At 36.5% G+C, this 27,876-nt stretch overlaps 1 protein-coding gene across 1 annotated transcript in view; it reads right to left on the bottom strand.

Moving 5' to 3' along the window:
- Positions 1–27,876, bottom strand: part of PTPRQ (protein tyrosine phosphatase receptor type Q) — a 198,707-nt gene that overhangs the window by 70,324 nt on the left and 100,507 nt on the right. The window contains exons 28-29 of the mRNA XM_073789216.1: positions 21,592–21,915; positions 3,627–3,748 (exon numbers count right to left, since the gene is read on the bottom strand). Of these exons, the coding sequence (XP_073645317.1) occupies positions 3,627–3,748; positions 21,592–21,915 (446 nt within the window). The remainder of the gene's footprint in view (positions 1–3,626; positions 3,749–21,591; positions 21,916–27,876) is intronic.

Consider the following 27,876-nt stretch of genomic DNA (forward strand, 5'->3'; position numbering starts at 1 on the left):
ATTAACTAATATTCGTCTACTTACCCAGGACTGAAACCTCAGACCTTTTTGACCCATCATTTCCCTTCAATCAGTTCCAAATTCGTTTGCTCATATTTGATCATCGATTATTATGATGAAATGTCTGCCATTTTTTTTGAAGTGTGGTTGTTTCATATACACTGTCAGTAATTAGATTCTGGTTCTATTTTCCTCTCCTTTGCCTGCCCCACCTGCACTCTTCCCCACCTGGTACACCCCCATTTAATTCTTACATCCCAGAAGAGAACAAATTTCATCTTCTCTGTGCAGTCTCCTCTATATATTATGTCCCCCATAACAGAAACTTTAATTACTTTGTTAGTTTATATTCCAAAAAAGACTGCATACCTCATACTCTACAACTAGCTCTTTATATTCTGGTGTCATTCTCTAGAGTGTGAGCTACTTGGAAGCAGAACTTTGTTTTCCATCTTTGTCTTGGTGAAAGAAGCTACTAACTATTTGCTAAGTTAAAAAATAAAGGGGCCGACAAACAAAAGGCCACAAAATGCATTAATATCCAGTAGAATCATCCAGGATGATATCTGAGCCCATATATCTTTATTCAAGATTGTCAATTTTTGCTTAATTTGAGTCTTTTAAGGGAAGAGTTTTATGCTCTTGCGGTTAGTATTTGACAGAGGCCAGGCTGCAGCGTAAGTCCTAAATTCAGTGACATACGTTCTTCGTTGGCCTGCGAGCCAATGACTTTTGAAGGTAGATAGTTATATATTCATGAAATGAGCTGCAGATAAACTCTATAAGGATAATGACCACGTCAGACTTGTTCACTTCTACATACCCAGCACGTACCACAGTGCTGGCATTTGAATGTATTTAAAAGCGTGTTGGGAGTTTGGGATTGACATGTACACATTGCTATTTTTAAAATAGATAACCAACAAGGAACTACTGCATAGCACAGGGAACTCTGCTCAATATTCTGTAATAACCTAAATGGGATAAGAATTTGAAAAAGAATAGATGCATGTATATATGTATAACTGAATCACTTTGCTGTACACCTGAAACTAACGCAACATTGTTAATCAACTATGCTCCAATATAAAAATTAAAAATATAAAGTGTGTTGAAAGAATGAAGGGAAGAAGGAACAAATGACAACTTAGTTCCAAGAATCCTAGGGAAACTCTGAAGTGTTAGAATCTGTTTGAATTTTTGCTATCTTTGATCCAAAGGTGTTTTGGTGAGCATATATTTCAGTTTGGCAATTTTTATTTGCTTTTTGATGGTTTTTCCTATTTTCCATCACACCACTGTCTACTGGTTTTAGCCACGTCTTAATATTTGAGAAGTTATTTATCATCTCTGTGCCTCAGTTCCCCTTTATGCAAAATGAAGACGATAGCATTTACATCAAAATGTTATTAGATAAGATATAATACAGTGCATATGAAGAGCTAATATGTAACTGAAATAAGCAATTACAATATTAGTTATCTTTCCATCCTTCTCTCTTTCCCTTGCTCATTTTTAATCTCAGTAAGAATGCTAAGAGAAAGAGGTTATAAATCACTTTTTTTACTGTCTTATTTTTCCCTCCTTTAAACACAACCAAATTCCAAGAGAGAGCTTTTTCCTTAATAAAGTGTCTTTTACTTGATAGAGCACAGCATTAACTTTTTTTTTTTTTTTTTTTTTTTTTGCGGTACGTGGGCCTCTCACTGTTGTGGCCTCTCCCGTTGCGGAGCACAGGCTCCGGACGCGCAGGCTCAGCGGCCATGGCTCACGGGCCCAGCCGCTGCATGGCATGTGGGATCTTCCCGGACCGGGGCACAAACCCGTGTTCCCTGCATCGGCAGGCGGACTCTCAACCACTGCGCCACCAGGGAAGCCCCAGCATTAACATTTTATAATTTGCTTTTAATGCTATTCCCAGAGCATTTGTCATTCGTGTTATTTTTGGCTAATTATTAACTAAAAATCTTCACAGATATGCTCTAAAAAAGGAACATAAACTGAAGACTGAATGGGAGAACAAATGTACCAATAAACCCTGAAACTTTCTCTTAATCATGACACGTCTTTTGAGAAAGAAGTATTTCCTTTAAGAAATAATATAAAGACATAAAAAAATCATAAAATTAAACAAGAGATGGATAGAAACAGCAAGAAGGAGAGGAGAATTCACCATGAATTACCTAATTTAACGTGTTAGACGCAACCGTAAGAGACTGCTCATCAGGTCCAGTAAAGCTCAAGCAGGCTGGCAAGGAGATATTTCCAATTCTAACCCTAGATAACAACTCTGCATTATTCACATTGTGCAGCACCCTGTCTTAGGTGAAAGGCTTGACTCTCATGCTTGGGTCTCCTTCTGTCTGGAAGGCTACTCCAATTTGGTGTCTTCAGGGACATCTTATTTAAATGTTTGTATTCCCCAGGATACTATCCTCAGGTTAGTTCTTACAGAAGAGGCTTTACATGCTGTGTAGTTAATCTCATCTACTCATATTATTTCATCTATCATCGAAACACCAACAGTTCCCAAATCTGGGAATACAAACTTCCTCTCCGGAGCTACAGATCCACAAATAAAACTGTAATGGGCTATCTTCATCTGGAGGATTCCCAGGCATCTTAAAGTCGGTGCATCCAGTACTGAATTCATGCCTTTCCTCTACAAATCTGTTCTTCCTCACAATTTTCCAAATCATATATCTTAAAGTCATCCTTGATTTTTCTCTTCACTCACCATCCACAGATTTTTTTCACCAAATCCTGTAGTTTTAAATTATTTTTCATTCTGTTTTCCTCACTCCATTTCCTCTGTCCTTCTTTTCTTGTCCAGTTTTACTCTTATAGTTTCCTGTGTCCTTATTTAATTTTGTACCCCCAGGACTTCTCTAAAACTATTCTCTACAATGCACCCATACTGATCCTGTAAAACAGAAATCTGTATCCCGACACTGCTTTAATTCCACAATTGGCACCCCACTGCCCTTACCATGAAACCCACGCTCCATAATATGTTATAAGCCTGCCTCCTGATCTGGCCTCATCTCTCAGCCTTTTCTTCTTGAAAGTTTTGACCAAGGATTCCAGAACTACTTACTTTTTCCTGAAGGAAGCTAACTTTTCTATTATTCTAACTTCTATTACCATTTTCTTTCCATGTTCTGCTTCAATTATTTTCAAAATTAAGCTCTGATGCTATCTTATTTGGGAGATATTTCTCCTAATGCCTTGTCCATTCTCCTTTTATGTTTTGAGTTCGTTTTCACTGTATTTTAAACCAATAGATTATTATCAACTTAACCTCGTTTATATACATCATTTATACCCTGACGATAAATACAATAATAACCATGGTGACAATACTTTATTTACATTTATTGAACACTTACTATGCGTCAGGCAATGTTTTAAGTTCTTCAGGTAAATTTTCTAACTTAGTCCTCACAAAATCTCTCTACACTGGGTAGTATTATCAATCTTTATTTTACAGATGTGGACACTGAAACACAAACAAGTTAAGTAAGCTGCCTAACAGAGCTGAGATTAAAATTCAAAGTCTGGTTCCAAAACCTATATTCTTAACCATGCTCTATACTGTCTTTTGTAGAAGGTAAGACATGCCTTACCGATCTGACATCTATCAAATAGAATGTTGGTCCAGTAATGACAGCAGGTTCACTCCAGCTGATGTTGATGCTAAAAGGTGATGTTGCTACTACATACACATTTTCAGGAGGACCATCTGGAGCTATGAAAATAGAAAAAAATCAATTACCTTGCTACACTGAAGCTAGTATTTGCCACAATACGATAATAGAAAAGACCGTAAAAAAGGATAATCATGCTGAATTAATTATACATAAATTTATAGTTCACAGCATGCTAAAAGGCACTGGCAAATCAAACGATGTAATTACTTTCAAAATAATTACTATGCATAAAGAACTTCCATATGAGAAATTAATGGTCATAAATACATGATTTTCAAACTTGAAATAACAGTTTGAAAAGAAAGCATTACTATTGCTAAAATAAATCTTTTTGAACAAATCAATATTTTATTTTAAAATAATTAGCTTAACAATGTTGTTTTAGGAAAACCTGCAGAAACTAAACATATTTGACTACAGAAAAGTAGAACTGGTTCAAGTGAATTATATTTAAAATGTATTGTCTTACAAATGTGTCAATAAATTGGGTTGGTTTATTGTTTTCACTGAGGGGGTAGCATAGGAAATAGGATATACAACTGATCTTATTATTACAAATGTAAACATTTCCTGAGTTCATTATGATTCCAAACAAATTCTTTAATTTGTCTTACTTTTATTATTGTTGTCTTTCCTCAAGAGTGCAAAACAAGAAATAATATTTTAAGGAACTGACTGATGAAAACCTGTGTTGAAATTTCAATTTGTGAAACTACTAGGAATTAGAAGAGTTTTCAGTATGTTAAGAAGGATTTAGTCACAGTTACTTTGACATAGACATTAACCTAGAAACACTGTTTACACATCCCTGGCCTATCACGGCCCCTCGTCAATTCCAGGGATATTAAATATTGGGAGATGAGTATTTCCCAGCATTTCTGATTTTTAAATCCACATGAACAAACATTACTGAACAATATCATTCCTTAGATCCTGAGAAGGGGTAAAGAAGAAGAGAAAATATTCACTTCCTCAAATTTATAACAGCAACAAGTTGTATGATCTCGGTCAGACAATAAAATTTCTGGACCTCAGTTTTCTCTTCATATGCATACTTCACAGTGTTTTAAAAAGAACCGCGAACACAAAATGTGTGAAAGTAGCCCATTAGTTTAGTGTTTGGCCCTTTTTGTAAATTAATACAAAATATTATAACAAAGGGCAAAGTAAAGATAAGAACTAATTAGAAATACAAATAATCTACTATGAGAGGGCAAAGACAAAGTGGTGAGTACAGCTGGGCGGGGAGTCAAGGTAAAGTTGCAGAGAGGAGCTGGGGATTGAATAGACTTTGAAACATGAGAAGGATTTCAATAGTCAGAGGGGCAGGTTTGGGGGCACTTCTTTGCTAAGAAGGTCCTAAGCAAAGCCACAAAGATATAAACAATGGGATCCACAGACAGAATATTATTTCTGCAGAATGGCTTTCTTATGCTTATTAATCTTATGCTTATGCTTATTATTTTATAATTGAAAAATATAACTCTAGGAAGGGGTCCACACACTTCACCAGACTGTCCAAGTAATGCTTGGTACAAAAAAAAAATCAGAACCCCTAAATTTAAGGAATAGAGATATCACAGAAAGACCAGCATTAATGGAGGGATAGGGTAGGGAACAAGCCTCAGGCAGTCATTTGGGAACTAAGTTAGGGAGCACTCGATTCTTAAAGCGTTTGAAGTTCATTCTTTAAACAATGGGATGTCACTGAAAGTTCTGAGAAGGGAAGTATTTTTCTAATGATTTAGGAAGAAATCTGATGCAGCTATGAAAAAGATATGTGCTCTGAAGCAATGAGTCCAGATAGGCTATTTCCAAAAAGCCAGGTGAGATCTGATGAGACCCAAAAGTAGAAGAGTGGCAGTAGGGAGAGATAGGAGGAGATGAATCCCAGAGCCCTTAGAAAATCTAATAAAAAGAACTGAAGGGCAGATGAGATGTGAAATAGAGGAATGTAGTAAAAGCTAACTCATGTATTAATACTGGGAGAGTATTGCTAGAATTCACAACAACAGCACGTTCAGGAACAGACACTAGTTTTGGTAGGGATAAGACTATGGCAGGAGATGATAAATTTGGTCTGTACTCATTAAGTCTGAGATACTCACAAGGATTCAGATGCCTGCCTGGCAACTGGAAAGATGAGCCTAGAACCAGGGAGACAGGACCAAGATGGAAAAGGGTTTTTAAAAATTTTCAGATCATTCCTTACAAATTGGGATAGTATAAATATGGCAAGTATATCTGGTTCAAGTGAGTCACAGGCTCTGAAGAAAGACAAAAGTTTTATTTCAACGCCAGGTAGCTGTTTAAGATGCTAATAGTAGTGACAATCTTTGAACTATGAATGAGTTATTGGTACTTAGAACATTTCCAAGAGAGACGATATTATATGTTTTGGAATTTGGGAGCCCAGCTCAGCCCATAAAGGTATTTTTTAATAGTAGCATTGAAATAATTTAAAGAAGTACTCAAATGTTACTATAGAGGACTCTAGGAAATATGTATAAGAAAGTTTCTGTGGGAAAATGCTTTTGGGGTGACAAACATATCCTTCCTACTTGTACCTTTTCTGAACTTTGTGTAATACTCTGAACATTGACTCAGAGATCCAGTCTATATGGCCTCCAGGGGAGAGAGTGAGGAGGGGATGCTCCTGGATTCAGAGGTATAATAAGCTGAGAGGTGTTAAAAATAATGACAGAATTAGGCACATGATTTCTCTGGTGACTAAATGTAGAGAGATCATGGAGTCTCAGCACTTAAACATACCCTGCATGTCCTGAGATCTTCAGTCTTATTCTAACTTTAGGATCCTAGATTTAGGAAAACTGCCTCAAATTGTAGCATAATTCATTAGATAACTATACATATAACAAATGAGAGCTATAGGAGGTCTCCTGCCACCAGCATAATTGTTTTTGGATGCCCTCACAGAATAACGCACTCCATATTCAAAAGTGGCAACTCTCTTTCCTTCCCAAGCTGGATATTCCTTAGAAATAAGGAGTGGACAGGCTTCAGGATTAGGTACACCATTACTGATCATCATTATATACTTTCCTCATGGAGAAATGGCTCTGAAAAATGTAAGATGTTTTGTGGGTTTCAATGGCCTGTCTCCTGCCTTTGACTCTGTAAAAGGGGATGGGCTAGAAGCTAAGTAAAGCTTTATTAAGGTGGCTATTGATTAATATTTTAATTATTTATCCTTTATTAATGTTTTTGCAAAACCTGCCTTCTAGCTCTGTATGGACCATTGTGGAGAGGAAGAATTTTCTGACAGGCTGCACGTTTAAAGTGCTATGAGACAGGAAAATATTTTAGCCTACCTTTTCCTTTATTTCTACCAAAATGTTCTGTTGGCTTTTAGGTGAAATTTATGCATTTATCCAATCAATATTTATTGAGCATCTTCTATGTGCCAGGGACTGGGAAGACACCAAGCTTATAGAAGTGATCAAGGTAGCTGTGGACCTATCCATATAGAGCTTCTAGTATGTACCCACTCTTCTTCACTCAGCAAGTTTATTGAACACCTACTCAAGGCAGGCATTTTTGAGGTGCTGGGAATAGAGAAGAAAACCAAAGATACAAAGATCATGGAACCACTATTTCCGTGGAGGGAGACAAATAATATATAAGTATATTATAAAAAAATTATATAAATTAATATATAACATACAAATAAATGATATACTATGTTAGGAAGTGATAGGTACCATGACAAAAAATGAAGCAGGGTAATTGGGATGGGAATGTAGATAGGAGTTACTATTTTAAAAAATATGGTGGTCAGGCTATGCCTCTCCTAACAGGTAACAATTTAAACAAAGATTTGAAGGAGGTGAGGGAGCATGGGAATGTTTGAAGAAGGAGTGTCACAGGGAGGAGAATGGCCAGTGCAAAGACCCTGAGACAGGACTGTGCCTGGTGTATTCTAGGAATAACAGGGACTCCAGTGAGGCTGAAGCCAAGTAAGTCAGAATGTTGAGTCAGACAGGAAGTGAGGCCAGACTGTGTAGGGCCTTTAATGCCACGGCTAAGGTCTTTTAAGAACTGCTGTCGTAGACAAAAAAGATAAATGCCATAGTTTAATAAACTAATATCATGAACTAGAAGGAGCCTCTATAGATTCTGGTGCTTGGTATCTAACTCATACCAAGAAGATGGGCCAAAATTCATTATATCAAAAGAGGACAGATTATCTCCAGAATGTTATTCTTATACCTCTATAACATATATAAACTCGATGGCTGTCGGGATTACACTTTTAAACCTAACTCATTCTAGCAGGCAGGCAAGGTGGTGCGTTATTGTTGCCCAGATAACACGGACAGCTTACTGAGAATTTTCTGTGATAAGAAAGCCGATGAGATTTTTCTGTGACTAGGTTGATGGTAGTTTGTTTTTACAAATATTTTCTGGAAATATTCTTCTATGTCTGTGTCTTCTCTGCTCTGTAGTCTGGATCTTTGGGGTCTCAAACGAGGACAGATCCAAAACCATTTGCCAAGGAAAACCTCGGCTAGTCTTGCAAACATGTCTGTAGACCAGCTCAGAAAGCAGTATGATGCCTTGCTTCAACTTCTCGTCTTTCATAGTAAAATGTCAACCCTGCAATCATTCCTTTAATACCAGCAATCAAAGCCCTCATCAGGGAGTGTCTGCTACCCCAAGCAGAGCTGACAGAAAAACGACATTCAAAGATCATTCATGGTACATACTAACCACTTGAACTACTAAATATTTTAAGTTCTATGCACTAGTCAATCATTATAAAAAGCCAAGGTATTTAGCCCCTCGCTGAGCTATGCTTTAATTCTTGAACTTTCCTAAAGTGTTTTTTTTCTTTCTTTTTTAAGAAACAATCAGATTCTCTTAATAACATTTGCATTTTCAGTATACTTGATAAAATTGCCTGTTTTGTTACACAAGTGTTCCCTGTGTTAAATCTTTTATGAAATATTTCTCTTAGAACATATTATATTAATCTATATTCTTGAAGAATTATAATATGATGGAATAAGAACTCCTAAATCTGAAATTAAAAAAAGTAAACACATACCTAACTAAACTGATATGAATATATTATATGCACATAATATATAACTGAATATATATTTCATCTGTGTAAAGCAATGAAAGATAAACATTTGATTAATTCACGGATATTTTAAGAGAAACATTTAGAACACCAAATGCTCAAAGTATACTATAAAACAGTATCTAATTATTTTAATATTGTCCAAATATTATAATGTACTTTTAAGCAAATAACATTTTCAAGTTTCTTTTATGCAATTTTCTCTTGGAATTTATCAAAATTCCAAAAATGCATAATAAAATAATTCAGTATTATTTTTTTCTTTTATTCCAGTGTGTAGTAAACTATTATTAGAGTTACATAAGGGGGAATACAAAATTACAATTATGAATGTCAACAATCAAAATAAAGGAAGCTTAAAGCAGTAAAGGTATGGGGAACTGAAAATATGCCAGTTTAAAAGCTTAGTAATATATAAGCATCTTTGGGAGACTTTGTTTGTCTCTCCATAAACTGTCACATTCTGATTTAGGATTGTTTGTGAAATGAATCTAGTCAGTAGTAGGCCAAGATATCACTATACCCTTTCTCTTATAAATCACAGCAATTTACTCAGTAGGAATGATCTATCCTTATTCTCTCATTCCCCATAATCCAATCACTTCCTCTCATAAGCACTTTTCCCCTGGTTTTCGCAATAATGCATTTTCTGTAACTAACAACCATCATTTCCTGATTATCATGCTTCTATCCTTGCACAGGAATGTGGGTCTTATGTGGGTCAGGGTCATCTTTCCCATCCATCTGTGTCCCCATGCTAAGTGTGTTAGCTGAAAGGTGAGTCTGGATAGACCATCATTATGCCTAGTACATATAAAAGTTTGAATGCCCCCAGGTCTATGACACTTTGATTAAGAACCAACAAATTTTGGTGTGTCTAATACTACACTTTCAGAATAAGCACATTCAAAGAGTTATTAGAAACTCTGCCTTCTGCAGATCCCTGTAAATTTTATTTAATGATGAAAAATGTTGTAGAAAATACTCTGGTTTTTAGTGCATGCTGTAGTGACCTTCCGAAAGAATAAACATAAATAAATAAATGACCTGACAGCAACTCACAAGACAAAAAATATTGAGCTCTGTACACATGTATGATTTAGATTGTCTGCACATCTATTTGAATTTAAGTTCATTTCAAGTTTATTTAAAGGTCCTTCCCTTCAGGGTACTTTAGTTTCAGGATTTGGTACACTGGACCATCAGATTCCTATCTACTGTCATCACTAAATGAAGGACTCCCATTCTTTCTCAGCTTATACAAGTATTAACAGCCTCTAGGACTGTGAGTTGCCTTAGATTCACCATACCTGAAGGAATTTGCTTTAAGTTTTAGATGTCTCTCAGGACTAAACAAAATCTAATTGGCTGGGTGGTTTGGGTGGATTCCTTACATCTTAAATAATTCAGGGCATCAAGGGCCCTGAAGAAGTTCAGCGATTAGATTGACCATACTGATGGAGGCCAAGAGCATCTCAGGTCACATCCGACTGGTTACAATACTGCACTAATTGGCTATCCTTCACTGGTGTTGAATGTTTCCCTAGAGCCCAGTGATTTCACTGCCCAGTATGAGATACTACTGTTGGTGTATGAAATATTTCCTACCCTTTTACAAGATTTTAATTTTGTTTTACAGTTAGATTTCCCAACAGCAAGATAGTAGCACAAAGGGCAACTATTACAACCATAAGAATCTGACCTATTAGACTGTTTGATGAGTACTGAGAATGATTGATGGATGCCCACAGTATTAGACTTCATTGTATGACCATTTTCTTTGATGCTGAATGAGTAATTTTCTGAGTCATTTCAGGTTAGCTTAGGTGGAAAAAAATACAAAATACCAAAAAACTCTCACTTCCAATATTAGCCATGCCAGGTAAGAATGAAAATATTCTCATATTAGTTCCACTGCTTTTAGGATCAGATAATACAACTTTTTCTAGAGTAGCATTATGTTCATAAAACAACTTTCTACAACAGTGGTTCTCAAAAATGTGGTCTTCAAACCAGCAGCATCAATATTACCTGGGAAGTTGTTAGAAAAGCAAATTCTGAGATCACACCCCCGACTTACTGAATCAGAAGACCTGGGTAGGGCCTAGCACTCCGTGTTTTAACAAGCCCTCCTGATGATTCTAATGCTTGTGGTACAAGTTTGAGAGCCACTGCTCTGTAACATCAACGTACTATTGGAAAAAGCAGTGGCACTGCTCTTCAGATCAGGTACCAATGATTAGAACTCTTGGTAACAAGGTTAGAAAGGGGGATTACTGTTTCTGTGAAGACTGGGAATGTAGTTAGTGGTGGAGGGCTTGGGAGCTGGTGATAAACATGGAAACTTGCATCCAGCTAACAGACACTCCACACACTGGTCTCCTTGTGCCTTTCATGTATTTTAATTCTGAATAAACGATGAAGAGGTTTCTCCCTACCATCACTCCCTCTCATTCCCAAAGTTTCTAGAGTAATAACAGGTCATCATGTTCCGTAAGAACATAAGAAAACATCATCATTTCTATGGTACCTTGAAGCTATGTGTATGAGCAACCTGGAATAATTCAGATAAGGCCATCACCATTACAAAGTGTTAGGGCTGAGATAAACATTGCTACTTCATTCTCCCATGCATTGTATGCAGGTATAATCAGGGTAAAATAACTATCAAGGGTATAATTAAAGAGAAGAGAAACTAAAAGTGTAGTTAGAGGTTATGTGTGTTAGGGCAAGTCCCATTTAATTTGTTTGGGAATGGAGATGGTTGGATCATGTATCAGAAGCTTGTACAATATCTCCAGGTCTTTCTTAGTCTCAGTTTTCAAAGCTAATAATGCCACATACTGATTATCCTTTAAGTTTCCTTTAACTGTTTGGTTTTTAGTGCTTTGCTGAAAAAGACATTCCACTTGTTCATGCAAATGGGGATGTCTAATTATTTTTATTTATATTCCGTAAAACTTGCTTAACAACCTGGCAAAAGTTTTTTGTTTTTGTTTTTTTTGAAATTAAATATAGAGTTCACCTAATCAAACTTACAAGCTTTTGCACAGCAAAGGAAACCGTAAACAAAACAAAAAGATAACCTACAGAATGGGAGAAAATATTTGCAAATGATGCGACTGACAAGGGCTTAATTTCCAAAGCATACAAACAGCTTATACAACTCAACAACAAAAAAACCACCCAATTGAAAAATGGGCAGAAGATCTACATAGACATTTCTCCAAAGAAGAAATACAAATGGCCAATAGGCACATGAAAAGATGCTCAACATCACTAATTATTAGAGAAATGCAAATAGAAACTACAATGAGGTATCTCCTCACACCAGTCAGAATGGCCATCATCAAAAATCTACAAAAAATAAACGCTGGAGAGGGTGTGGAGAAAAGGGAAACTTCCTACACTGTTGGTGGGAATGTTAAGTTGTTACAGCAACTGTGGAAAATAGTATGGAGTTTCCTCAGGAAACAAAAAACAGAATTACCATATGATCCAGCACTCCCACTCCTGGCAAATATCCAGACAAAACTCTAATTCAAAAAGATACCTGCACCTTTATGTTCACAGCAGCACTGTTCACAACAGTCAAGACATGGGAACAACCTAAATGTCCACTGACAGATGAATAGATAAAGAAGATGTGGTACATATATACAATGGAATACTACTCAGCCATAAAAAAGAATGAAATAATGCCATTTGCAGCAACATGGATGCAAGTAGAGATTATCATACTAAGTTAACTAAATCATAAAGACAAATACCATATGTTATCACTTATATATGGAATCTAAAATATGACACAAATGAACCTACCTATGAAACAGAAGGAGACTCATGGACATAGAGAATAGACTTGTAACCACAAGCCAAGGGGGAGGGGGTTGGGGGAGGGACTGACTGAGAGGTTGGGGTTATAGCTATTATATATGGAATGGATAAACAACAAGGTCCTACTGTATAGCCCAGAGAACTATATTCAATATCCTATGATAAATCATAATGGAAAAGAATATAAAAAAAGAATGTATACACAACTGAATCACTTTGCTGTACAGCAGAAATTAGCACAATGTTGTAAACCAACTATACTTCAATAAAAAAATTTTTAAAAAAGAGCTGAATGCTTTATTAAATAGTTTAATTTTACATGCATTCTGTTAGTTCCTTTAAATTAGGGTTTCACCTATCTTCTCTTTGTATACTACTTAGCACCCTTCCATCTCTTAGTACTTTCATACCACCATGAGGCTTTGCCCAAGTCTTTGTCAAGATCTAAGAGCACAGGCTCTAACCTAGAAATGAATGAGGTTCATGAATAAATCAATGTGTGTACAGTTCTTAGAATAGTACCAGCACATAATAAACACCTGATAAACTTAGCTATTTCTGTCATTATTCTTAACTATGCAGCCAAGGAGTCTCAGCTCAGGTACTGGGCCCAACCCAAAGGTGCCCTCAACTACCAGACATAGCAATCCTATGGTTTTTTCAGAAATGGGAGTTTTCCATAGTCAAATCAGAGTTCTCCCTTCTTCCTTAATAAATGCAGAAGAAAAGAGAGCTGAAAATTTGTTGGCCTAGGGCCTAATACTGAGGCAGGCCTGAACTGAGGTTAATGACCAGAAATCACAAAGAATGAAATGTACTTCACACTTCTTTCTGAACCAAGAGAAAGAATATTCTCAGAAAAGTCAAAATCAATTCAATTCAACATGAGATTTGAAGTTTGAGATGAGAAAGTGGGAGAATTCACTGAATTTTTAAAAGATAAAATACAGCTAGCTATTATTGGGAGAAAGATTGTTTCTTCTTTTATTCTTTTAATAACCAGGCTTTCTAGAGGCATACTTATGTCTTTTCATGTACCTTGAATGGTTCATCTCACAAAAATCCAAATAAACTGAAAGAAACCCCGATACGGGCAATAAAAGCATATAAGATTAAAGAAAAAAAAACCCAGGCTTTCTATAATATTGATGATTTTAAAAATAATATAGTGATCATTCTTATCCTTTGATTTTTAGTGATTTTGCTGAAAAATACGTGCTTATGTAATAGGATTTCAAAATATTTTTATTTATATTATGGAAAGCTGTTTAATAACCTGGCAAAAGCTCTTTTAAGTATGAAGTTGAATGCTTTAATAGACAATTTTACATGCTTACTATTATGTTCTTTAAATTATGATTTCATGCAAATATCCTCTCTTTGTAATTATACTTAGCAACCCAGATTTATACATTGGTCTCCTTTGTTTTCTTCATGGACTATCAATCACAGTTTATTATCTCAGTTAATCATTTCGATACTATTAAAGCTTCAATCCACTCCAAAATAGGCATTTATTATTTTCTTTCATTGTCTGAAATCCTCCTCAATTTATTATGAGCATATTTCTTTTCTACATGCAGTAATTCAAACTTATGTTAATTAATGAAAAAGAAAAAAAAATCAACAATATAAAATAGACTGGGTCTTTCTCACCTTCTGAGATGGCCCACACTCCATCTGTGGAGTGTGTTTCTCTCTAAATAAATCCACTTCTTCCCCATCACTTTGTCTCTCACTGAATTCTTTCTGCAATGCGACATCAAGAACCTGAGCTTCATTAAGTCCTGAGACCAGCTAGACCAACTCCTGCTCATTGTCAACACCGTTGGGGACATCTTCTGTGCCGTTTCTTTGCGACAACTTTTGGGGCACTAACAACTGGTTGGGAGACTACTTTGAAAGTGATAGCATCTAAAATCAAACTAAGGCCCCCACCCAGGTGGAAGATGGTAACTTCAGGCAGAGTATGATTCCTGAAGCAACACCCTGTTACCTCACCACCAACCAATCAGAAGAAAATCTGCACACAGTGGAAGATAGAAGACTCTGACACCCATTCCCCAAATGATTAACTGCGATTAACTTCCCCTTATCCCTTTAAAAACTTTCATGGTCAAGCAGAATCTTGGGAGTGGTTCTTGGATATGAGTCTGCCTTCTCCCCAGGTTGCTGGCCTCCTGAATAAAGCAATCTTTCCTTTACAACCAACCAACCAATAAATAAATACATAAAATAAAATAAAGTAAAATAAAATAAACTGGTTTTGTGAAATAAAAGAAGCTGAACATGTCAAACATAAATGGAAACTGACCAGGAGAATTTTAATTTTGACAATAACCATGTAAATATTTGAAAGACAAGCTATAGTCAGAAAGAAAATCTGAAGAAAATTTGTATGAACATTTTTGCAATATGGAGAATTTTGACATTGAAATACTTTCCAATTAAAGTCAAATGTCTTCCTTGAGTCCAAATGCCATATTCATTTAGTCTTAGATATTGAATAGGCATGAAGATTAGAAACATACATAAGACATGATCACCTGTCATCTCTGCCTGTAAGGAGCTCAGAGTTCGACAAGAGAGAGAGATAAACAATTATGATGTAATACATTCAGTATTTAGAAACAATTTTTGGAAGGTGGGAGTGGAAAGAGGAATTTATAGAAGGCTTTGCAAAGGAGAGATTTGGTCTCCTTTGCAAAGAAGAGGCAGTTGGTCTCCAAAAGAGGACAGAAAGGACAGTAAGAAAGAACACACATACTTTGCTCTTTCTCTGGAGCACAAAGGAGAAAGAGCAAAGTACGTGTGGGGAATATGAACAAAAATCATAAGTAACCATATAGAGCATACTAAAAATATAATTTTTACACAATAGAAAAATAGAAAACTATCAGATTTTAAGCAGAGGAATAATAGATAGGTGTATTCAAAAACTAGGTTCAGGTGGAGGGCAGAGAAAATGGGACCAGAAAGACCATTTAGATATCTTTTGTAATAATCTAGGAGACGGCTGAATTTAGGGAGCCTTAACAGAGAAACATAAACAAATTCAAGAAATATTTAGAAGGGAAAGTCAGTAGGAGTTAGGTATGTACTTGGGGGTGGGAAAGGCTAAAAAGAATTAAGAATGATTCCTAGATTGCTGGCTTGAACAATCAGACGAACAATGGTACAATACACTGAAACAGGGAACACACAGGTAGGAGGAGGCTTGCAGTGGGGCAGGAACAGTGGTAATACGGGGTTTGAGATGTCTGTGGAAACCTAAGTGGTCATACCAGTAACTTCAATCTACAGGTCTAGAAGAGAGAGAGATGTCGTCTTGAATCACACATTTGGGAGTCTTAGGCAACTAACTTAGAAGACTTTCAACAGCATATAATTAATTTTGCAGAAGTACAACCATCATGTCTAGAATAAATTATATTCAATTCCTTTACTGGCACCAGGATAGAGCCTATTCTAAAAACCCACTGCCACAAAATGGGCTTCTTCATGCCATGAATTATATTTTCCTATTTATTTATGGCTAACATCTCTTCTTATCATTATATAATTGCTTCTTTATAGAAAGGAGAATACCTACCTCTGTTATGATAGCTTTCACCACATTATAAGTGCATTATACCATTTAGAATATATGAAGAAAAATAATTGAATATATAGTAACTCATCAACAATGTCTCATTTTTAAAAATGTTAAGGAGTGCTTTGCCCTCTATTTGGTTTTTCTTCTTTTTAAATCATAAAGTTGCATTCCTTGGAAGCTTCTTTGATGAGGCATGTTTTGCTGAATTTTTTTTAACCTAACAGATGTTTGGGTAGTTAAAATTCCTCATGAGTATGGTATCCCGTGGTTTTCACAACCTAAGTGTTACCCCAGGAATTTTCCTTTCTTGCTGTCTTCCAGTCCTGGTGGTCTATAGGAGATGCACATTATGAGAGTCCCATTTCACTCCATACTAAATTTCACACCCACACTCTTTTAAAGTTGTACATTCCCTCCGCATTATAAGTACCTATTGTGCACCACAGAGATATTTAACAGCTTCCATTGTGCATTCCTCCCACACACACAACTCAAATTGCTTTTGAGTATAAGGATAATCAGAAAAATAAGAGATGAGTAAAATAAGCTATAAGACTTTAATGTTTCAAGTTAAATATTTCTGCCATTTGTAATTTCTGTGCTTATGTTTGTATCTCTGCACACTTAGCATGAAGTACAGAGTAATGGGTATTATACAGATGATTTAAGCAGAAAAACAATTTGGTTTCAATTATCTAGATCAGAGTATGTGGGAGAAAGAAATGTTAGCTTGAGCTGACCGAATGTTGTTTCTTTTATTCACTCCAGTGTACAGTGGAAGATCTAGATTCAGAAAGTAACCCAATGTAATTCTCAGCCTGCATTCCAACTTTGCTCCCTGCATCTTCAATTTGAGTGCTCTTCTTTATGAGCTCAGAGAGAGTTAATACAACATATTTTCTTATTCTACAAGTCATTTGAGAACATCTTATAATATTTATTGTTCCAACTGGTGGTTTTCTTATTTGAGCTATTCAAATGTTGAATAATCTGACCTCAAACTAGCTATCAATTGCTAGCTCCTTATCAAAGAAGCTCCAGGTTTTGATAAGAAGTTCTGGGAATAAGTGCTTGGGCACAACTTGATGCTATTAGAGTAACATGCACAAATCTGAAATAGTGATTTTATACTAAGTTATACTGTTGTTTAGTGTTTTCCATAATTCAGAGGAATCATTCATTTTCATTGTTTTATTTTCTTATAAAGCAACATAACACTTTTTTGGAATCAATGACATAAAAAATCGTATTAAATTTCTTCATCCAGATTACTTTTTATGTTTGCAAAATGTCTGTCATGCTTTTCATCTTTGGTATGTAGAATCAACATCTAAGCATTACTTGCTTTCAATCTTAAAAACATTACTACTCCTCAAGATTTTTGTTGCTTGACTGTTCTTATTTCTCATATTCTTATACAATATGTTAGTAGTTCACTATATATATTGTCTTGCGATAATATATGTAGTGTCTTTCTGTCTTTCATATCAAATGCCACCTCAGAGTATCTCTCCTTGGCTTACTAAATAAAACTTTTTTACCATACACTTATGAAATTCAAATACATTTATCATTAGAAAAATGTCCCTTTCATTTCTGAGACTAAATGAAGAGTGACCAACTCATTCTCATAACTTTCAAAATTAATTTATTATTACCACCCCCATATGAATACTCAGCTGAAAAGCTAATAAGTTTGAGAATGCCAAGAAAAATAGTAAGTCTGTTGTAACAAATTCTGAAATATATAAATCTTTTCACTTTTCTCTCTTAATCACAGTGATAGAAAGGCAACTTTCCATGTATCCCCTTTTCTATCTTATTGATAAAGAACAGAGTAGAAAATTAGTCCTTAAGGATAAAGAACAATAAAAGGGAATAGGAGTAGCATAGAAAATCTACTTAACTACTGATAAATTTTTTTCACACCCAAGTACTCTCTGATGGAGAAGTCAAATTGTGGCAGTGAGATACCAGACCGAGAGAAGAAAAGTACCAGATAAAAGTCAAACTGGTACTCCATACGAAGGCACTCTTTCGATTAGTCATCAAGTAAAGATCTGGGAGCTGGGGTGAAAAAGAAGCCAAGATTATCCTCTCCATTCCATCAAGAACTAACAAATCAACCAACTAACCACCGATGGCAAAGGAACACATCCTAATAAAACTAGAAAAATAATGCTATTTATTTTTTAAAAAGCTCACACCGATTGTGAAATATTTGAAATATTCTACCATTATTCTTTTAAACCAGAATAGGCAAAGTGGAGTAGTAGGGAATTGAAAATGACCAAATTCTAGTGAGTGGGTCATAGACCTTAAAGTGGGGTTGGAAGTAGAGGGACTCAGGGGGGAAGAAATGACATTCAAGCAGAAAGACTCTCAAATTTTCAGAATAAGAATGGGGGATTCTTTAAAAATCCAACTTCCCGGGCTTCCCTGGTGGCGCAGTGGTTGACAGTCCGCCTGCCGATGCAGGGGACACGGGTTCGTGCCCCGGTCCGGGAGGATCCCACATGCCACAGAGCAGCTGGGCCCGTGAGCCATGGCCGCTGAGCTTGCACGTCCGGAGGCTGTGCTCCGCAACAGCAGAGGCCACAACAGTGAGAGGCCCGCGTACTGCAAAAAAAAAAAAAAAATCCAACTTCCCAGTTTCAATTACCAGCTTTTGAATTGGTCAGGTTATATGTTGTTTTATGCTAATTGAACATCTTCCACCATCCTGTCTAGAGTACTTGAGGAAATGATACATTTAGAAATTCGAATTCCTGGCTCACTGTAGCAGGCTTCTGTCCAAGTGAGACCCTCCTAAGGAGTGGGACGGGAACCCTGAGTGGCAGCAGATGCACAGGCATATGGTCTATTTTAATCAAAGGTAACCAATGAGCTGCCCACAGGCCAGATGTGGGCTACTGACATGTTTGGTTTGAAAAACTAAATGTTTTTAAATTTTAAAAACTTGTTACAGCAAGAAATAAAGTATTTTCACATTAAAAAATCTAACTTTCCTATTTCTTTGAAAACATCCTAAGTCCTAATAGCATGACTTCTCTATAAGACAGTAATCAGACAGGGGTGAGTAGTAGTTGCCCCTGTAGACGGCACGTTCTGTTAATCTGCCAAGGTTTCCACCACTCTCAGTCGCCTTACATCAGCCTGCTTCATTCATTATGGTACCTGACTGATGTCTTCAGGTAACTTCAAGTTGTCCCTGGTAATTACAATAACTTGTAATTTTGGTTATTCTTACTGGCTGAAGCAACTAAAATTCCGCACTTTACCTATGTTCTAATCTCTAAGCATCTGTTTCTTTCTGTTTTCTAGTCAATTAGATTATCATAGTTATTTCTTCTCAAAGTTAACAGGCTCAAAATAACCATAATTACTGACTAAACGCAACCTGGATTTGATTTTTCCATATTTTCCTTTTCTTTGTTATGGCACTATCATCCTCTCTATCCCCTGCACGGGAAAACAGTTCATTCTGCCTCCCCCATTTTAGCTTATTTAATCAAGTTTAACACGTTCAGGAAATATTTATGGAGTGCCTACTGTTGCCAGGCACCATTCTAGGCAATAAAGAAACAGCAATGGTCAAGACACCTTCTAAAAATAAGCAAATACATATAACTAAAGAATGATCAGGTAATTATAAATTTTCATTAAGATAAGATGATATTCTGGAAAAAAACTGTATGGCTCTTTTAGATTGGGTGGTCAGGGAAATTCATTCTTAGCAGGAATCATTCAAGTAGAAGTATACATTATAAAAAGCTGCTCATGCAAAGACAGACGTGGAAAAACATTCCAATCCAAACGAACAGGGCCAAGTTCTAGTACTTTCGTGTGTTCAAACAACACAAAAATTTTCCAGTATGAGTGGAGGATAATGGTAAGTGGGAAAATGATTATAGATGAGGTTAGAGTATTAGGTAAGAGCCAAGTCACATAGGGCTTTGTTAATCATGTTAAGAAATTTAAATCTTATTCCAAGTGCAATGGAAATTCACTGAAAGGCTTTTTAAACAAGGAAGTGACATCATCTGATTTACATTTAAAAAGATCAGCGTGAAAGCTAAGGAGGTCAGGTTAACGCAGTGGTAGCAGTAATGAAGGACAGGACTAATATGCTGGTAATGCAAATGGAGGGATGTGTTTAGATAGCATGGTTGAAATAAATCATTGGCGGAGTAGAAGAGGAAAAGAACACTGCCTAAATTTTCATTTTCTGCATTCGGACGATGAGACTTAGTGTTTAGACCACATTAATTTTGAGAGGATATTAGACACACCTTCCCAATGATGTCAGTTAAATATACTGATTGGGTTCCAGGGAGCAATCAGAACTGGAAATAGATACCTGAGAATAATCACTATATAAGTAGACTTTAAAGCCATAGGACAGGATAAGGTCACTTAAGGTAAGATCTCATAGGGGTTGTGTGTTGATAAAGAAAAGGGCCAATGAAAAAGAAAAAAAAAGAAAAGAAAAGGGCCAAGTATATTATCTCTGAACACTCCAACACTTAGATTTAAAAAATGAGAGAGAGAGAGAGAGAGAGAGAGAGAATAAGCAAAAGAGACTGAGAAAGAGCTATCAGGGAGGTGAGAGAAAAACCAGAAGAGCAGATCTCACAGAAATCAAGAGTCCAAGAGCCACAAAGAAGAGAGGTTGGACGACTGTGTTGAAGGCTGAGTTGTCTGGATTCTGTCTCAAATGTTGAATTGCATTAACAAACATTCATTGAACATTTACTATATAAACATTATGCCAGGTACTCCGGGGAATAGTAAGAAGATACAATTTGGCAACCTAAAAAATAAAGCCTCTAGATCAAAGTTTATTTCACTGTTTATAAAGGTCTACAACAGCATCTATTTATCACTGAAACTCTATGTGTGTGTGTAAGCCTAAAGTCACTGAAAACGTGGTAAAGCCTGGCATAAAAGCAGCAGAGCTTCCAGATACGAGGGGGAAATGTAGGCATAGATGAAGGGTACTTGATGGCTATCAGTATAGCCTAATGACAGACCACTTAGAGGATCATAATGCTTTTTGTTACAATATAAGACTCTAGGACCTTGGTACCACTCTGGGAGTTTGAGAAAAGCCCTAATAATGACTGAAATTGAATTTCCCATCGGGATTCAATTAAGAAAAAATAAATGCTATTATGGTTAACGATGTTTAAGCAATTAGGGCAACCAGTTAATTTTAAAATATAAAACTAAAGTTACAAGAGCAATCTTTACCTATATTTTGAATGATTTCTATGGAAAAACATTTAAAGAGCTTTTTCTTGAATGCAGAAGTATATATACATATACAGAACAATACTTACGACCAGGCAGAGTTTGTGTAGATATCCAATTTGACGCATCGCCATAGCCGGCATTGGTGCTGGCAGCCACTTGGAATCGATACCATCTAAATTTCTTTAAATCATATACTGTCTCTTCAGTTAGGTCAGCTTCGTAGAGGTATTGAACTTTTTGATATTCAACACATTCTTCAGATTCCCATTCTCTGCATTTTTGAGCCCGAAGTTGAGTGGTAATCTTATAATTTTGGAAGTAGCCAAAGATAGTGTCAGGTCTCATCCATGTCAATGTTGCACTAGTTGACTGAACATCAGAAAAAGCAATGTTTGTGGGAGTGCTGGGAACTAAACGTTGAAGGGAAAAAAAATGGAAAACAATTGGAATTACCAAACGTTGTGTGAACAGGAGGGAGAAATGGGATTTACAAATACTTCTTTACTATGCACGTAGTGGTGATCTCTTATTACAACTGCCCTTAGATTAATGTCCCCACATTTAATAAGCAGAAACTTAAGGTGATACTTCACAGAGCAATGGTCCAAAGGGTTAGGGGACAAAACAATTGTGATGTTTTTATTCCTAATTTTGCTCCCAAATTCACTCACAAGTTACTTATAAAAACTTACTTTGGTTCCTTATATAAGCACTGGTACAAAGAAAAATTGCATGCTCATATAATCCTATGTACTTTCCGAGGAAGGGTCTGAGTTTTTAATATTCAGTTCCCAAGAAAGACGTTCTTATATTTAAAAGACTAGATAGACACAAACACATCTTACCTATAGTAGGTGTTGATTATAAAATAATTTAAACAAGATTATTAAATGAATTAGTAATGTATACAATTAATTTTTATTTTATCTTGCACATATTTAAAATTAGTATAACCCTTTCTAGAACATCATCAAGCACACTGACATTAATACACAGAATAAGGTATCTGTATATCACCTACAATCACATGGTCCTACTTGGAGTCATTTATTAGATTTTGCATTAACCACTGGTTTGCTGTATTCATACTGTGTGTCAGGCTCTGAGGCTGGTGTTAGGAAATCAAGATACATAGGCTTATGTCTTGTTTTCAAGAAACAGTCACTTATTAGACAAGTATAATAATATAAGTGTGTTATGCTTAGAAATATAAAAGAACAATGAATTAAGTGACATGGGCACTTTTTTCATGCCTGTCCTTGTATATGTGCAAGGACCTTTTCTCAGAAGCCTGAGATAGAAAGACTGATAACAATGACTTGTATGAAAATTACACAATTCATAAAAACTATATGTTAATATGTGCAGTAAAGATAAGAAAATTAATGAGTTAGAAAATTCATTCATAAAAGTCATTCATTCCTAAACGTATCATATTAATTCAGATTTCAATAAATACCTAATGAGCATCTAATTTATGCCAAGTACTACTGTAGGTGCTGGGAATACAATGAACAAAACAGACAAAAGTCCCTACCCTGGTGTAATTTACATTCCAGAGGTTTATATACAACACAAGTATAAATAAGTATTATATATAGTATTTTGGATGATGATTAGTGTTATGGAAAAAAATAAGAAAGGGAAAAAGGAGAAAGAGTTCAAGGATAATGAAATGAGGACAGCCCTTGGCTAAAAAAAAAAGAAAGCGTGACTGATTAGGAGACATGAAGTTCCTGATGAAGGTGGGGAAACTAACCATGTGACTGTTTGGAGGAAGAACATTCCCAGCAGGGGGAAATGTGTGATTACAGGCCCTATGTTGGAATCATGCCTGGTATATCTGAAGAATAAAAAAGAGGCCAGCGTGGCTAGTAGGAGGTGAGGTCTGAGAAGAAACACCGAAGGCTTGATTATATATGACATTGTAGAACCTTAAGACTTTCACATGAGCAGAGGAGTTACAGGCTCTGAAGTATGTTTTCACTCTAGGTACTGTGTTGAGACTAGACAAGGGAGAGAAGGATGAAAACAGGGAGAGTAATTAATAGGCTATTTCAGTGTCAACACAAGAGATCAGGATGGTGTGAGGCAGGACTGCAGCAGCAGAAATGAAAGCAAGTATTCAGATTCTGAATATAATTTGCAGGAGAGCCGACAGGATTTGCTGCTGTGTGACATGTCAGGTATAACAGAGAGAAAGGAGTAGAAGAAAGCTTTAAGGTCTTCGGGTTGAGCAAACAGAAAGACGAAGTCACTTAACCAAGAAGGGGATGACTGTGAAAGAAGTAAGCTTTGGTAAGTAAGATTAAGAATTTATTTTGAGCATGTTAACTTTGAAGTGCCTATCAGATACCCAGAAGGAAATGTCAAATAATAGATGGATGCATGAGTCTGGAGATCTGTAGGGAGATCTGGACTTGAGTTAAAAATTTGGATTTCCTCTTAATTTTTTTTACTGAACTATCTACAGACCTATTGCTTGTAAATTTGCCTAAACCTGGAAAAGAAGAGAAAGTCTAATGTAATGGAAAACAAGTAGTAAATTACTTAAAGCCATGTGATCAGATTCAATTACTCTGTTTTCAAATACTAATATTTATCATCAAATCTTACTGTATTTAATTGAACAGTAACCTTTAAAAAGGTAGCTCTACAAACAGAACACTTATAATATGACTTACAACACATTATCTTTAGTTATGCATAAGAGCAATGAGAGAAAAACTTATTTTAAGGAACAATTACCTTTATAGAGGAAGAAGTTTTAGAACTGACTAAAAAGTAGAGTTTCCATAATTTATTGAAATCCCTCAGCCACTAAGTTTGAATTCAGACCTCTTGGAGATAAGGCATATTTTCAAAATATTCTAACACAAAGCAGAGAAATATGACTGATTTGGGGGTTCAGGAAAAGTGTTAAGAGAAAAGGTTGCATGTGAGAGGAGATTCCACTAATTGTAAAGGTAGAGATTCAAGAAGAGGGGGGTAATGTGATCTAAGTCAAGTTTACAGCTTATAATTGACACTGGCAATGACAAAGAGAAATAGTCTGAGGACATACTATGGCACAGGGTTACAGATAGCTTCTCAGGCAATGGAAAGCTGTCAAGGCGACAGAATCAGATGTTCAGTAGTACATTTTATCAAGTCCAGTCTGATAACTGCAAACAGGAAAAGGGACAAATTCATAGAACATTTGATTTGTTCAGCAAAGAAAAAAGAAAATGATAGCAATAGGAAAGAGGTGAATTTTTAGATCTATTTTGGTGGTAGTCCATAGAACAGGCAAATGAATCAGAAGATCACAGAATCAGAATCTGAAGGAAACTTAGAGATGATCTTGGTCAACCTGTCTTGTTTATGGAGGCAGATGTCCCCCAAGAATTTTGGTACCTACACCTTCTTCCAGTTTTTCAACCAAACACTGATAGGTGCTGATGCAAAAAAAAAATTTTGCAGCTGTAATTAAGATCCAAATCAGTCAGGGAGAGATAATCCAGTGGGCCTGATTTTATAACGAGTCCTTTAAAAGCAGAGAGTTTTCTTTGGGTAGTTACAAAAGAGGAAGTTAAGTATTCTAAGCAAGAGATTAGATTCAATGTACAAACATTTCTCCACGGCTGGCTTTGAAGAAGGAAGGGACCACCAGGACATCTCTAGGAGCTGAGGACAGCCCTTGGCTAAAAGCCAACCAGAAATTGGGGATCTCAGTCCTAGAACTGTAAGAAACTGAATTCTGCTGCAACCATGTGAGCTCGGACGAGGACCTGTACTCCACATGAGAACACAGCCCATGGATAACTTCATTTGACCTTGTGAGACTGAGTAGAGAATCCAGGCACAGCATACCCAGACTCTGACCTACAGAGCTGTGCTCTAATAAATGGGTGCTTTTTATTTTTTTTTTGGGTACACGGGCCTCTCACTGTTGTGGCCTCTCCCATTGCGGAGCACAGGCTCCAGATGCGCAGGCTCAGCGGCCATGGCTCACGGGCCCAACCGCTCCGCAGCATGTGGGATCTTCCCAGACCAGGGCACGAACCCGTGTCCCCTGCATCAGCAGGCGGACTCTCAACCACTGCGCCACCAGGGAAGCCCAATGGGTGTTGTTTTAAGTCACTAAGTTTGTGATAATTCGTGACACAGCAATAGAAAACTAATACAAATTCACTCTACCAAATGACCAATCTCTACTTATCTAGCCTGTTCTTAAATATACAGAGCAAAATCTTGACGGGCTTTATTTTAAAATTGATTTCCAGATAGCTCTATTAGTTTGTACAGCCTTCATTATTTTGAACAGATATCTACCTTCCTATAAATCCTAATTCTACACTGAACACCCACCTCGAATAGTCCTAGTCCTATTTTCCTCTCCACTTTACTCCAACATTTATACCGAAGAACTAGAAAAGTTTTTATTCTGCATTCATATTAATAAAAAAGATTGAGCAATTACTCCAAAATATATGTTTATTTATATATTATATACATATATGAATGTCAACCATAATTAGATTATTTCTCTGAAGGTCTAGATTAATTCTTGGAACACAATAGGCATTTAATAAATATTTTTGAAAGTAGAAACAAATGAATAAGAGGGTATAACAGGAGACTTGATTTAGATAGATGGTCAGGAAAGGTTTTCCTGATGAATTATAATTTAATCAGAGATCTGACAGATAAGATGTAACTTCCCAGGGGAAAAGCATCAGGGTGTTAAGACTCTGAGGAAGAGAACATGGCACATTGGAAACACGTAAAGAAGGCTGCTACAACCACAAGGAGATGAAGAGGAAGACAGAAGGTTGGAGATGCAGGCCAGAATCAGATAATGTTGAGCCTTGCAGTCTGGATTCAAGATTTTTAGTTTTATCCTAAGTGCAGTAGGAATACTTGATAAGTTTTATATTGACTTTTCATTTGCATTAAAACCATAGACAAGGGCTTCCCTGGTGGCACAGTGGTTAAGAATCCACTTGCCAACGCAGGGGACACAGGTTCGATCCCTGGTCTGGGAAGATCCCACATGCCGCAGAGCAACTAAGCCCGTGTGCACAACTACCAAGCCTGCGCTCTAGAGCCCGCGAGCCACAACTACTGAGCCCACGTGCCACAATGACTGAAGCCCACGCCCCTAGAGCCCGTGCTCTGTGACAAGAAGCCACCACAGTGAGAAGCCTGCGCACCGCAACGAAGAGTAGCCCCCACTCGCCGCTAGAGAAAGCCTGTGCATGCAGCAATGAAGACCCAACACAGCCAAACATAAATAAAATAAATAAAACCATAGACTCTGCTCTTCCCCATGAGAGCAAGGGACTGTGGTCCAGACATTTCCCTTTCTTTCCAGTCCATCACTAACTACCCCTTTCATGTTTCAATTTCCTTTACCTAGGGTTTACTAAGCAACTAAAGGTGGAAGGAAAAAAGGATGCATTAGCTATTCAATGAACTGGAGAAGGCAGAGGAGGCTACCCTTTCCCCATATTTCATCAGGCGGGATGACTAGATGCCCATGGCTCTCTAACCAACTTTTTTAATACCCTCCAGTGTTTAGATTTCAGGAAAGAAAACTAATGGCAAAGTTTGCTGCACAGTAAAAAATTTTCAGCAGATTAATATTTGTCCACAGACTCCACTATTCTCCAAATAAGTGTTACAGAGAAGAAAAGGTCTAAATAGGACAGTACTTTAACTTGACAAAGAAACAAGATCCATACAAGAGTTATTTCTAACCTGGCTAAAGGAAGGGTAACAATAATTGCAATTGCTTTCCATGTGACAAGCACAGGGATGGGCCTTGCACGGGACACCCAGAGTCTGGCACGTATGGGCACTCAGTAAGTGTTGATTATGTGAATAAATCATGGTTCATGAAATAGTCCTTTGGTTTCATGCAATACAAAATTTTGTCCACATTTTTCACTCAAGTGTATTTATAAAGATGAGCAAGAAATAAATCTAATCTGAGGCCAAATATGTACAACTTGTAGACAATTTTTTTCAACAAGGCTACCTCAGACGCACACACAAATGACCAGCAGTATGTAGGCCTCATTTATATCCAGCATCTTCGCTTTTGATGAACCGTGTGTTGAACTAGACTATTTCAAGGCAACCGCCCTATTGAATTACAGATACAAAAAGGATTACACTCAGTTTAGCATGGAGAATCAGATTTCCATTCTTTAAGAATGACTAAAAACCTCAACCTTTTTCTATCCACAGATGGTACTCATTTGAACACATCATTCCATGCTTCCTGGAATAATCATGCAGCTTGTTTAGATTTTCTAAACATGACTGAACTGTGATGAAGCGATCAACATTCTCTGCCAAGGTATTCCGTAAATTACATTTTTATT

This window comes from Tursiops truncatus, chromosome 11 (genome assembly GCF_011762595.2).
Source record: "Tursiops truncatus isolate mTurTru1 chromosome 11, mTurTru1.mat.Y, whole genome shotgun sequence".
NCBI lineage: Eukaryota > Metazoa > Chordata > Mammalia > Artiodactyla > Delphinidae > Tursiops > Tursiops truncatus.